The sequence below is a fragment of the Vulpes lagopus genome, chromosome 18 (assembly GCF_018345385.1).
Source record: "Vulpes lagopus strain Blue_001 chromosome 18, ASM1834538v1, whole genome shotgun sequence".
NCBI lineage: Eukaryota > Metazoa > Chordata > Mammalia > Carnivora > Canidae > Vulpes > Vulpes lagopus.
Genome location: NC_054841.1, coordinates 7,461,043 through 7,473,859, shown reverse-complemented (window position 1 = coordinate 7,473,859; position 12,817 = coordinate 7,461,043). Strand labels below are relative to the sequence as shown.

The following is a 12,817-nucleotide window of genomic DNA, read 5'->3' as shown; positions in this document are numbered from 1 at the left end:
ATTAGTAGGAGGGGCAGACTTTACCGTTGGTCTTATTTTCAGTTCCTCCAAGTCCTAGAGACAGAATCCTCCTGCCAAGTCTCATCATTGCCTAATCTGTTCCAACCTCCATGCTTAGAAGCATACTTTATGCATCAGAGAACTTCCTATTTAGTGTTCATTATCTTTTACCAGCAGATTTTTTAGGGAGCCTCTATCTTCTGTGAATTTTTAATTAGTCCATGATAATTTCCGTCAGGAAGAAATGGCCCCAGGATGTGCAAAATCAGATTAAGCCTGACACGAAGTGGGGCTCTTGAGAGTAAACATATAATTTCTAGAGAAAATCAAGCATTTCCAAGGCCCTAATATTGACAGTTTTCTGGAAGCCATACAGATATTCCCAGTCTTTTTTGATAGCTACACGTTTTTTAGGTTCATTTCAGGAGAAAAATCTCTGGAGTCAGTAAGCCAAAATATATCCTAGTAGATGAAAAGCAAGGTTGAAACTGAGAAGTCACAGATTAATTTGAAAAGGTAATCAGACAGGCAGCCCCCCAAGTAAACAGAAGTTATTTTGATTATCTAACTTGGGATCTGCTATTGTTTTAGCTGGAGAGTATATAAAAGGGTAGGTAGTAGGTAAAAATATTTAGTCTATTTATATACCATTTTTAATCACAAGATTCAACTTTCTTTTCTACTATCAAAACTGTTCTGTTAGTAATGAAAATGTATATCGAAGGACCTGACCTTAGACCTCTCTTTGGAATAGTTCTTTCATCGTATTTCTCAAAGAAATTTCAGATTTCGGTCATGAGGCTAGAAGTACTTTATTGTCTTTCTCACTCAGGAAATGCAGTCATGAAATGGGCAAAAAAGGCAAAATGAAAACAAATGGTGTTATTCAGATGGGTGACCTTTGGGATCTCAAGTGGGAACCAGGTCTTTACCAAGTTTCTATCGCAATCTATTGTTCTGCAGCTGTCAAGCCAGTGAGAGTTGTTCTGGGTGACTCTAGGACCTTTAGGTCAATTGATTCACCTGGACTGTTGACTCAAGAAAATGAAATGAAATGAACTCAGTTTCATAATATTAGTAGTAAGAGTGTCTGGGTGGCTCAGTGGTTGAGCGTCTGCCTTTGGCTCAGGTCGGGGTCCCGGGTTCAAGTCCTGCATTGGGCTCCTGTGGGGAGCCTGCTTCTCCTTCTGCCCATGTCTCTGCCTCTCTATGTCTCTCATGAATAAACATAATACTAATAATGGATCAGTAGTAGTAGTAGGTTTATGGTATTTTTCTCAATTTTCAGTCCTTTGTCATTTATTCATTAATGTTTCTTATCACAGTAGCACCTCTAGTCATATTTACTTAATCTTTTGCTTGAAATCACCTCACTTTTCTGTTTAAGTAAATTCATGGTACGAGCAAATTCTCTTACTACCATCAGTAGAAGACCAGTATCTCCTGCCATGAACAAGAATTAACGTTTAAAAAGAAATACAGTGGAAAAATAAAAATAAAAAAAAATAAAAATAAATACAGTGGAAAGAAACTAATGTTCTTAAATTCTAGCTACATTTTGCTACGGAAATATTTTTTTTTAATGTGGTAAAAAAAACACATGGCTTGAAATCTACCCTCTTGATAACTTTTTAAGTATACAGTACAGTATTGTTAATTATATGTCTACTGCTGTATAGCAGATCTCTAGAACTTTTTTGTCCCCTATGATTGAAACTCTGTGCCCATTGAATAGCTACTTCTGGTTGTGCCCTCCCCCCATCCCCTGGCAACCACCATCCCAGCTTCTGCTTCAGATTTTCACTACCGTGGATAACTTATATAAGTGGAATCATGCAGTATTTGCCTCTCTATGACCGGCTTATTATAGCATAATATCCTCCAGGTTCATCCTTCTTGTCACAAATGATAGAATTTCCTTCCTTTTTTTAAGTCTGAATAAATATCCTACAGGATGCATATACCATATTGCTTTATCTGTTTATTGGTCCGTAGACATTTCAGGTTGTTTCCAGATCTTGTCTGTTGTGAATATGCTGCTTTGAACGTGAAAGTGCGAATATCTCCTTGAGATCCTGTTTTTGTATATTTGGATGTACAATACTCAGAAGTGGGAATTGCTTGGTCACGTGGGAATTCTATTTTTAATTTTTTAAGAAATCTCCATCCTGTCTCCCATAGTGGCTGCATCAACTTTCCCACCAACAATCCACAGAGATTCCAATTTCCCTTCAGTTTTTTTTTTTTCTGTAAATAATGGCCATCCTAACATGTGAGAGGCAAATATCTCATGGTTTTGATTTGCATTTCCCTGAAGATTAGTGATGGTTAGCGACTTGTAACTGTTCGCAATTTCTAGGTCTTTGAAAAAAATGTCTATTCAAGTCATTTGTTCATTTCTTAATTGGGCTGCTTTTTAGCTGTTGAATTGTAGGGGTTCCATATATATATATAATATTAAGGGGTTCCATAATATATATATGATATTAAGCCCTGGACAGATAGATGGTTTGCAAATATTTTAACCCATTCTTTAGGTTGCTTTTCACTTTGTTGAATGTTTTCTTTACCAAGCGACTTTTTTTGTTTTGTCCCATTCAGTGCATGAAGAGCCAATAAATCTTTGCCAGGCCAATGTTAATGCAACTTTTTTTCTGCTGTGTTTTCTTTTGAAGTTTATACTTATAAGACATACATTTAAGTCTTTAATCAATTTTGAGTTGATTTTTGTGCAAGATGAGGGTCCGCCTGCATACTTCCGCACGTGGATATCCAGTTACCCAACACCATTTGTTGAAGAAACTCTCCTTTCCCCATCGTGTTTTCTTGGCAACAGTTTATTTCTGAGTCCTTTATTTTATTCCGTGGGTCTGTATGTCTGTCTTTGTGCTAGTACCATCCAGTTTTGATTACTGTACCTTTGTAATATATTTTGAAGTTAGTAAGTGTGAGGCCTTCAGTTTCATTCCTTCTCAAGATCATCTGACTACATGTTCAGGGTCCTTTGGGATTCCATACAAATTAAAGGATGGCCTTTTTCTATCTGCAAATAGTGCATCAGGATTTTGAAAGAGGTTATGTTGACTCTGTAGATAACTTAGGTAGTATAAACATTTTATCTTATTTTATTTTTTTAAAGATTTATTTATTTGCTTGTTTGTTTATTTTAGAGAGAGAGTGTGCATGAGCAGGGAGGTAGGGAAGGGCAGAGGGAGAGAGAATCTCGAGCAGACTCCACACTGAGCTTCGAACCTGACCCCGGGCTCCATCTCACAATGCTGAGATCATAACCTGAGCCAAGATCAAGAGTTCGATGATTAATTAACCAGTTGAGCCACCCAGGCGCCCCAAATGTGGACTTGTTAACAATATTAAGTCTTTCAGTGCATGAATGAGGGATGTCTTCCCATTTATTTGTACCTTATTTAACTTTCTTCAACATTGTTTTGTAGTTTTCAGTGCATAAATTTTTTTCTTCCTTGGTTTCATTTATTGTTAAGTATTTTACTATTTTTAGTGTTCTTGTACTCAGGATTTTTTCTTAATTTTCTTTTGAGATTGTTCACTGTCAGTATATAGAAACACAAATGATTTTTGTTCATTCCTTTTGTATCCTGCAGCTCTACTGAATTAATTCACTAGTTCTAACAGGTGTTTGTGCATTTGTGTGAGAGACAGATCTTTAGCATTTTCTACATGTTAAGATGATGTCATCTGCAAACAGAGATAATTTTACTTCTTCCTTTCTAATTTGGATGCATATAGTAAAAAACCCAACAATACAAAGAGACAAACACAGAAGACTACCAGACCCTTAGTCCTCCTCACTACAAATATGTAGAAGAATATATATGTGGGCAAGCATGCATATATAATTTTTTTCTTATAGAAATGGGAATAAACTATGTTTGCCATGGTGATTTAATAAAACTATTTCTGTTTTGAATATGATGTTTTAACATGTTATTATTTATTTATTTTAAAGATTTTATTTATTTATTCATGAGAGACACAGAGAGAGGCAGAGACACAGGCAGAAGGAGAAACAGGCTCCCCACAGGTTCTCCCTGTGGGGAACCTGATGCAGGATTTGATCCCAGGACCCTGGGATGACGACCTGAGCCAAAGGTAGATGCTCAACCAGTGAACCACCTAGGTGTCCCTAATATTTTATATTTAAAATTGTAGTTTAGCTTCAGTTGAAATAAAGTATACTTTTTGGATTTAGCTTATGATGTTCTAATAATTAGCGTGGCTCTCAAAGTAATATATAAATCCCAATAATGAATTAAGCCCGTGCTTTGTTAAGATATACAGGCTGTCAGCTCAGGTAACTGAGTACTGAGATCACATTCTGATCCCAAACACATAGTTCTCTTGTTCGTGCATTGTTTTCCTCTGCCTGGAGAATTTCAAAGAACTGGTCTTCAAGTTTTCTGATTCTTTCTTCTGCTTGATCAAATCTGTTCCGAACCTTGCTAGTGAATTTTCAATTCAGTTATTGTATTCTTCTGCTCAAGGCTGTTTGGTTCTTTCCCTGTACAAAACCAGTCCATAAATTCTGAGAGAGGTGAATGTTTTGTCAAATCTGTGGATCCCAACACAAACTTACAAGGGACATGAAGGAACAGGAAACAGCTCAATCAAAGTAACAAAATAAATCTTTAGAAAGTGACCCTAAAGAAATGGAAGTCTATGAATTACTTGAGAAAGAATTTGAGATAACCATCATAAAGATGCTCAAGGAGCTCCGGAAAACAAGTCTTGGCCAGATTGAAATAAAAAAAAAAAATGAAAGAGCTTAGAGATATTGACTTCCTTAGGTCTACTGGCATTGCATGAGCTGCAGAGCCTTATGAGGAAGGTGGACAGGGAGATGCTTGGGGGAGAGAGGGGACTGCAGAGGAGGCTTATCCTTGAGGGCAGATGTCAAGGACAAGAGGTCAAATGTTAAAACCTATTAGCAAACTTGTAAACCTATTAGCCAAACAAGTAGATTCCTACCTCAGAGACTGCATTTTCTGTTACCTGTGCCTGGAATGGCTGGGTCCAGTTATTCATGATTCACCTTTTCAGATCTTATGAGCCTCTGCTCAAATGCTCCCTTCTCTGAAAGGACCTCCTTGCCCCCTTATGTAAAATAGCAGAATTCTCCTGAGCTCACACTAAATCTTTTTTCACAGCTTTGTTTGTCCTCATAGCACTTCCTTATCCCTCCCTGGTAAAATGGTTCTCTGTTTGTTTCCTCCTTTTAAATATGAATAAGAAATGAGTTAAAAAATTCATGAATGAATAGATTCAAGGAAGATTCTTTTTTTTTTTTTAAAGATTTTATTTATTTATTTGAGAGAGAGAGAGAAAGCACAGAGGGAGAAGCAAACTCCCTGATGAGCAGGAAGCCCAATGTGTGGGACTCGATCCCAGGACCCTGGGATCATGACCTGAGCTGAAGGCAGACACTTAACCCACTGAGCCACCCAGGCACCCCCTCAAGGAAGATTCCTGAAGAGGGAATGTAACTCTCCTACAGTTGTGTTTAAGTCACTCCTCCCTTGATGCTGTTACACCTTGAAGAAGTTTTTGCACTTTACTTGTGAATCTCTACACAAAAATGGCAAAATTCGTGTAGAGCTTAGGGTGTGTCTTTTCTCTTACACTGTGAAAGAAAAGTAAAATCTCTGACTACAGAGGCTCAGAATGGAGTTTTCCTAAAAAGTTTTGAACTTGGTACAAAATAACTTCTGATCTGAGACATAAGAAAAAGACAAGAAGTTCAAACAGAAGGTGACCTGCAGATATTGCCTGCGCATGGTCCTGAATGCTCATCTTCTCTGAGGTCATATTGAGGCTCCAATACAGTCAGTGTTGGTGATGAGATACACTTACTAGCCCCCGTTTAAAATATCATCCATATTACACAAGAACCTGAGACCTTATCAAAATCTACATTTGCTTCAAAAGTGATTCTTCACGAGCAAATGATGTCTTTGTAAAAGGAATATGAAAAAATATGTTCTGTTTTTGGTTTTCTCATTTACAAAATGGAGCGATGGTGGAAATAAATATGTCTTATACAGGTTTTTAAGTGATATAAATCTATTTGCAAATGTTCTCATAATTTTCACTTTAGCACGTATTTTGAGGAAGGCTCTATTATGGATTGGCATAGGTTGCAGTTCTTTTGAAAGACAGAGGGTGTGAATGTGGCTGGTGGGGGTAGGGTATGTGTGCAAGCACATGCTCATTGAGATGTAGTTCTGAACTGGGGGGCAGAAACTGTTGTGTTAGAACCTGATAGTCCTTTGACACATAAAAACATAATCCTGCCTGCCCTGAACACTTACCTCCCCCGAGCCGAGGGTGCTGGGTTGCTTATTATCTAAACCAATTTCCAAAACGGGTAATTGTGCTCTGACTCATGCAATTCTCCCTACATTTTCTGACCCTTTCAGGTGACATTCCTTCCTCTATACCTTTAATGGATGTGCAGTGAAATGACATATTTCAAAGTCGGTGCTGTGCCTCAGGTTAGAGTAGACTACTCTTACATAATGGGGGTCAGAATAAAGCCTGGGGCACTCATGCCCTACTTCAGCACCCCCACCAGCACCTCCCTGCCCCCAGTGTACACACCAGTGAAAAAGAAGTCCTCGAGTATGAGATGGAGATGACTTTCTGGGCTAAAGATTCTCTGTGCTGAAAGTATTTAGAGTCGGTCCTTTGGTATTTCAGATGGGCGAAGAGCACTGGCTTTGGGGGCAGTTTGCCTCATTCAGAACTTGGTGCTGCCATTTTTTAGCTGTGACCTTGCACACATGACTTTGACCTTTCTCATCCACAGCTTCTTCAGCTGGAAAATAGCTGGCAATAATATCTATCTCGCAGGGTGTTTATGAAGATCAAGTGTGACATATTATGTAAAAGTAGTCCAAGCACAGTGTGTGGTATACGGTGCAGACTCAATAAATGTTGATTCTCAGATGATTGTCTGTCATTGATTCAGACCATCAGTAAGTCATTGATAGGAGACTCACGTCTAGCTGGGTGCTGGAGAGATCGATGGATTAATTACAATAACAGATAATAGAACAAAGCTTCATACCGCATACCTGGGAACAGAGAGAAGGTGATAATGAGTAATTCACACTGAAGTCAGGGCAAGTTTCCCAGAGGAAGTTGGCCTTGCAGGAAAAGTAAAATTTTTCTGGAGAAAGAGACATTCACCTTGAAGAAGCACCGTGCAAGTAAATTTGTGGGTGTGTTTGGTCTTTTGTTCATCAATCCACATATATACAGTGGGTTCCCCCAAGGTGACGGGTTCTGTTTTAGATTCAGGGGACATAGTGGTGAGCAAAAACGTAGGGAACTTCCATTCTCGAGGCAAGACAGGCTCTAAACTGTAGGCCATAATACCCATTACAGGGCCGCGAGGGCAAAGATGTCACTGGAAGACAGAGCCTGGAGACTCTGTTTAGATGGAGGGATGAGGGTGTCGAGTAGGGCTCTGCAGGTAACTGAGATTTAAACTAAGACCCGTAGGTGGGTGCAAGCGAAATAAGGAAAGCATGCCAGGAGAATCATGGTGCCTTCTGAGGCTTGAACAAAAGCCATTGTGGCTGGAACTTGAGACACATGGGGAAGGTATCAGAGAGGAGGCTGGCAAGGTAGCTACAGGAAAGACCACAGAGGGCCTCGATGGTCACTCTAAGGGCTTGGCTGCTTATCCCAAGTGCAAAGAGAAGTCACTGAAGTGTTCTGTTTTATGCACAGAAATGCTGGTATCAGACTTGTGTGTGGAAAGATCGTCTGGATGCTGCATTTACAGTGAATTAAGGAGGTTATGATGGAAGTAGAAAGACTAATAAGTAGTTGTGGCTAGTAGTGCTTGTATTTGGGGTATTAGCACAAAAATACATACATAAAAAATAAACAGTTGTGGGGTGCCTGAGTGGCTCAGCCAGTTAAGCATCTGACTCTTGATTTCCGCTCAGGTCACCATCTCAGGGTCGTGAGATCGAGCCCTGTGTCAGGCTCCGCACTTAGCACAGAGTCTGCTTGAGATTCTTTCTCTCCTTTTGCCCCTTCCCCTGCTTGTACTCTTCCTCTCTCTAAAATAAATACATAAATGAAATCTTCAAAAAATAAACTGCTGTATCTGTTAAACTCGGGGGGATTTGGAGTAGCTGGAGAATAATGTTGGTGGTGTCGAGCTACTAAAGCTTCCTGCTAAGGTAGGTAGTGCTTTATTTAGCCAGCTTTTGGGGGGAACACTGATGTCTTAGTGTATTTGGGCTGCCATAAAAAAAATACCATACACTGGGTAGCTTATGAACCACAGAAATAGAATTCTCATAGTTCTAGAATCTAGGTGGGAAATCCATGGTCAAGGCATTGGCAGATTCAGTGTCTGAGACCTTGCTTTCTGGTTCATTCATAGAAGGCATCTTCTCACATGGCAGAAGGCATGAGGAACTCTCTGGGGTCTTCTTTATAAGGACACTAATCCTGTTCAGTAGGGCTTCACACTCAAGACCTATCACCCACCAAAGGTCCCACCTCTTTTTTTTTTTTTTTTAAGATTTTATTTATTTATTTATTTATTTATTTATTTATTTATTTATTTGAGAGAGAGAGACAGAGAGAGAGAGAATGAGTGCACAAGAGAGAGCACAAGCCAGTGGGGAGGCAGAGGCAGAGAGAGAGAAGCAGACTCCTGGCTGAGCCTGATGCGGGGCTGGATTCCAGGACCCTGGGATTCTGACATGGGGCAAACATAGATGCTTAACCAACTGAGCCACCAGGTGCCCCTCAAAGGTCCCACCTCTTAATACTGTCACCTTGAGGGGTAGGATTTCAACATGTAAATTTGGGGAGCCACAAACATTTGGTCAGTAGCAACTGTTAAGATATTTTATGCCAAGAAATTTGCCTTTATATTATAAAAAGAGCCAGTGGAAGTTAAGAAGTAGGGGAATAAAATAATCAGGTTAGGGTATACGTGGAGGATATTGACTTCTCTCCTCCCCTGCTTCCTGAGCCAGGCATTCCTTGAATCTAGAATAAGATGAGCTCGGTAACTGAAGGCAAAGACAGATGGGAGATACATTCTTTTATAAAAACCCCAAAGAGCGATGGGAAGGGGAGGTTAAACTTGTTAATGTGTGTTATTTATCTTGTAAATACCCTGAAGCCATGGATGCCTTCTATGGAGCAGCCAGTGATCACAACCCTGGAATGCAGCAGGGGATCTGGACATAACTGAGGGCCATTTTGGAAACACAATAAACCAGTACCCTTAGCGGGAGGGGGGTGGTTTATAAATGTGTTAACATTTTGAGAGACCAAGAGACTGTGGGAGAGAGGAAGGAGAGAGAAGAGGTCTAATGGGCGAGGCTTTCCCTAACGATAAGAAAAAGTGATGCCATGGAGGGTGCCATGCAGACTCTAAAACAGAGGCCCTGCCAACCATTGAGAAACCAAGAGTAAGACAGAATGAGAAAACCCACTGTCTGTTTTGGAATATGTGACTTGAACCCCAAGTAGAGGGGCATTTTGGGGACTTCTGACACTCCATTCTTGAGTATCAGAGAGTGAGATGACTCACTGGGCCTCCATTCCCTTCCTCTATGAAACCGGGCCTCCATTCCCTTCCTTCCTCGGGGTGGATGGGTGGAGGATACCTTCACTGGGAGTCCCCCCAGGGGTTGGAGTATTTGAAAGTCTCCACTGGGACAAGGATACCGATCCAAGAATTATTCATTAGGTAGACTCTGGGGAGAGAAAAACCCTAAAATGGGCTTTCTATCTCTATGAAGTTTTCAGCTCGTGCCACTTACTATGTTTCAGAAAAATTGAAAAAGGGAGGTAATTCGCTCCCCTCCCTTGCTTGTGTCTTAAGGATAACACCGAAAGAATCCACAGCTTTCAAAAACACCCTTTTTTGCCAAGTGGTGTTCACCTGCGGGGTGCCTTCCACCGGAGTGGGGGTGGTGACTGGGCGCGCTCACTCGGGGAGTGTGATCCCACTGGCAGTGGTTTGCTTTTGCAGGTTACAGAGCTCAACAATGTGAAGAACGTAGCTCGGTTGCCAAAGAGCACCAAGAAACACGCCATCGGGATTTATTTCAATGATGATACCTCCAAGACCTTTGCTTGTGAATCAGGTTCGTCGGAGGCAGGGAGGGCTTTTGCTTTTTGTGTTCAAAGCAGGTGCTGGGCATGTGCGTTAATCTTTCGGACGTTTCCACAGATCTTGAGGCGGATGAATGGTGCAAAGTGCTCCAGATGGAGTGTGTGGGCACGCGGATCAATGACATCAGCCTCGGAGAGCCTGACTTACTGGCTACTGGGGTTGAGAGAGAACAGAGTGGTATGTAACGAAAATTCTCTCCTTCGCTCTCTTTAACACTGTTTATGTCCCACCATAAGACGTCTTCCCTATGTGGAATTTTTGAAATTACAAAAAAAAAAAAAAAAAAGGTGTAAACAGAGAAGTTAAAAGAACCTTTATTTGACCTAAATCCTGTGTCACTATTTCAGTGTATTTCTTAATGTGTTTTCGAGGCACAAATATGAAGGTATCTATATTAATAATATCATCTAGAAACCTGGGGGAACCTGCTATGTGCCGGTTTCTGCGGCAGATGCATTAAGTCCTTTAATGCATTAAAGGCAATTAATTAAGTCATTTGCCTGGCAGCCCCATGACACTTTCCTGCGTTTTACAGATGAGGAGACTGAAGCTCAGAAAAGCTATAGCCCTTGCTCCAATTCCTACAGCTAGTGTTTGATACCAGACTATATTCCTGGACCTATCCTCATAATATCCTGATTTGACCACATAATGGGTATGGGGGGTTTGTTTGTTTTCTGTCTTGCATTTTTCGCTGAAAGTATTGCACTAAAAGCTTTCCGATGTTTTAGTAGAATCCACACTTCATGAATGTATTCTCAGGTTTAAACCCACCTAATTCTGTCCATTTTTTTTTTTTTAACTGAAACACGTGAGCCAACTCCTTGAGCTCAACACTCAACCTGGGCATAAAACAGTTTAGGTAATAATGACCAAAACCCCCATGAACATTTCAGCAAACCTCAGTGTTGGTTTACAGTTTGAGCCTGGGAGTGAGGGATTATTTCTTTGTTTCCAAATAACGAAGCCTTGTGACAGGGCGGATTGGATCCCAGAGTCCTGCTCTGTTGTAACCTATTGACTTCACCCGTGAGGATGGAACACAACCGAAAAGGCCATGGGTCCCCTGGCTTGATTACAAACATGGCACATGTGGAGTTGTACTGACCCTCGCCATGGGTGCACACTCCAGTTAGTAAAAAATGCCCTTGCTTTCACTTGGAACTCTGTCTTCATGACACATTTACAGTCTGGGACTATTTTGGATGCACCATATCTGCCATAATCCATCTCCATGGAGGTGTTATTGACTGAGACTTACAAGTGCTTGGCTAATTTAGAAAAGTCTCTTTGTAGACTGGGAAGCTGAGGTGCGGAGAAGCCAAGCCATTTTCCAGGGTCATAACACCCAAGCCCTGGGCTCTCCCTCGTATGGTTCACTAAATCAGCATGCTCCGGGCGGAGAAGATGCACCTGTAGTGCCTCATGGATGGATGCATATGAAGCCAAACAAGGAGGAAAATATGTTAGGTTTTGCTTTTCTTTAAATCTAGAGTGTTCAGACCAGCACCTATTTTTCACAAATGTATATTTGTGAAGCTGTATCCTGATGGTGCTGCAAATGGAATCCAAGAATGGGCTGTGCCTAGGCGTTCCCTCTACTGTACCATCTGTGCCTCGATTTCCTCTTCTGTCAAATAGGAATAAGAATATCCCTGGTCCATAACTAGTAGGGATCATTACAAAACTCAACTATGTCTTTGAAGTCATTTTACAATATTAACTTGCATGACTTCAAGTAATTGCAACAAAACCAATTGCTCTTACCACTGTTACTGTTGTGATTCTTGAGTGAAGTAGAGTTGTAGAAGAATTTCTACGTGAAAAAATTGGTCATTATCGATTTCTCTGTTACTTCTCACTTAATGATGACTGTCTATCTGACTTGTTCCAGAATTCCCCCGAGAGAACTGTTACTCCGTTAGAATATACTTTTAAAATAATAGTTGCTAGAAGGCAGCAAATAATGAGTTATTGGGAGTTTGAAATAACTTAAGAAAATTGGAAAAAATAGATCCATGAAATCATCCAATCATGACACTCCTACTTACTAAACTCAGCTAAAATCTATAAGAATTCTAATGACTTCCTTATTATAAAACAATTAATTTAGAATACCACTAATATGATTGGTGCCACACTATTGGTCAGATGTAGGCAATCTACCATAATGGTGGATAGGTGAAAATGTATTTGCTGTAGTAATATTTTTCCTCATGTTTCGCTTAGAGCTTTTGACTCCTAATTTCCTAAATTAATGAATTTTCTAGAAATGTAACAGAAATATCATGACTGAATCTGTGGGGATGAACATTTGGTTGCAGTAATAAGCCAAGTTGTTTATTTAGAGTAATCTTGGTTAAATTTTAGCAGTCATCCAAATAAGCAAATGGATATTTGTAATTGGCTGAGGAGAGTTCTTGTTAAAACTAGTTCAAATACATTCACTGGATTTTTCCCAAACCGGTGGTCAGTTAAGTGCATGGTAATTGGTATGGAGTTTTATTTAAATGATTTGGGATATAGTTTTATTCATTTAGTTATGAAAATTATGAGTTGATCAATAAAACTCTAATATCATTAAATCGTGTGACAATTATTTTGCACCTGCATCTTTTGTGAACA

General features: G+C 40.1%; 1 protein-coding gene across 1 annotated transcript in view; it reads left to right on the top strand.

The window, feature by feature from the left end:
• DOK5 (docking protein 5) overlaps positions 1 to 12,817 on the top strand; it is a 152,483-nt gene that overhangs the window by 89,807 nt on the left and 49,859 nt on the right. The window contains exons 3-4 of the mRNA XM_041733448.1: positions 10,049 to 10,163; positions 10,250 to 10,369. Coding sequence (XP_041589382.1) covers positions 10,049 to 10,163; positions 10,250 to 10,369 — 235 coding nt within the window. The remainder of the gene's footprint in view (positions 1 to 10,048; positions 10,164 to 10,249; positions 10,370 to 12,817) is intronic.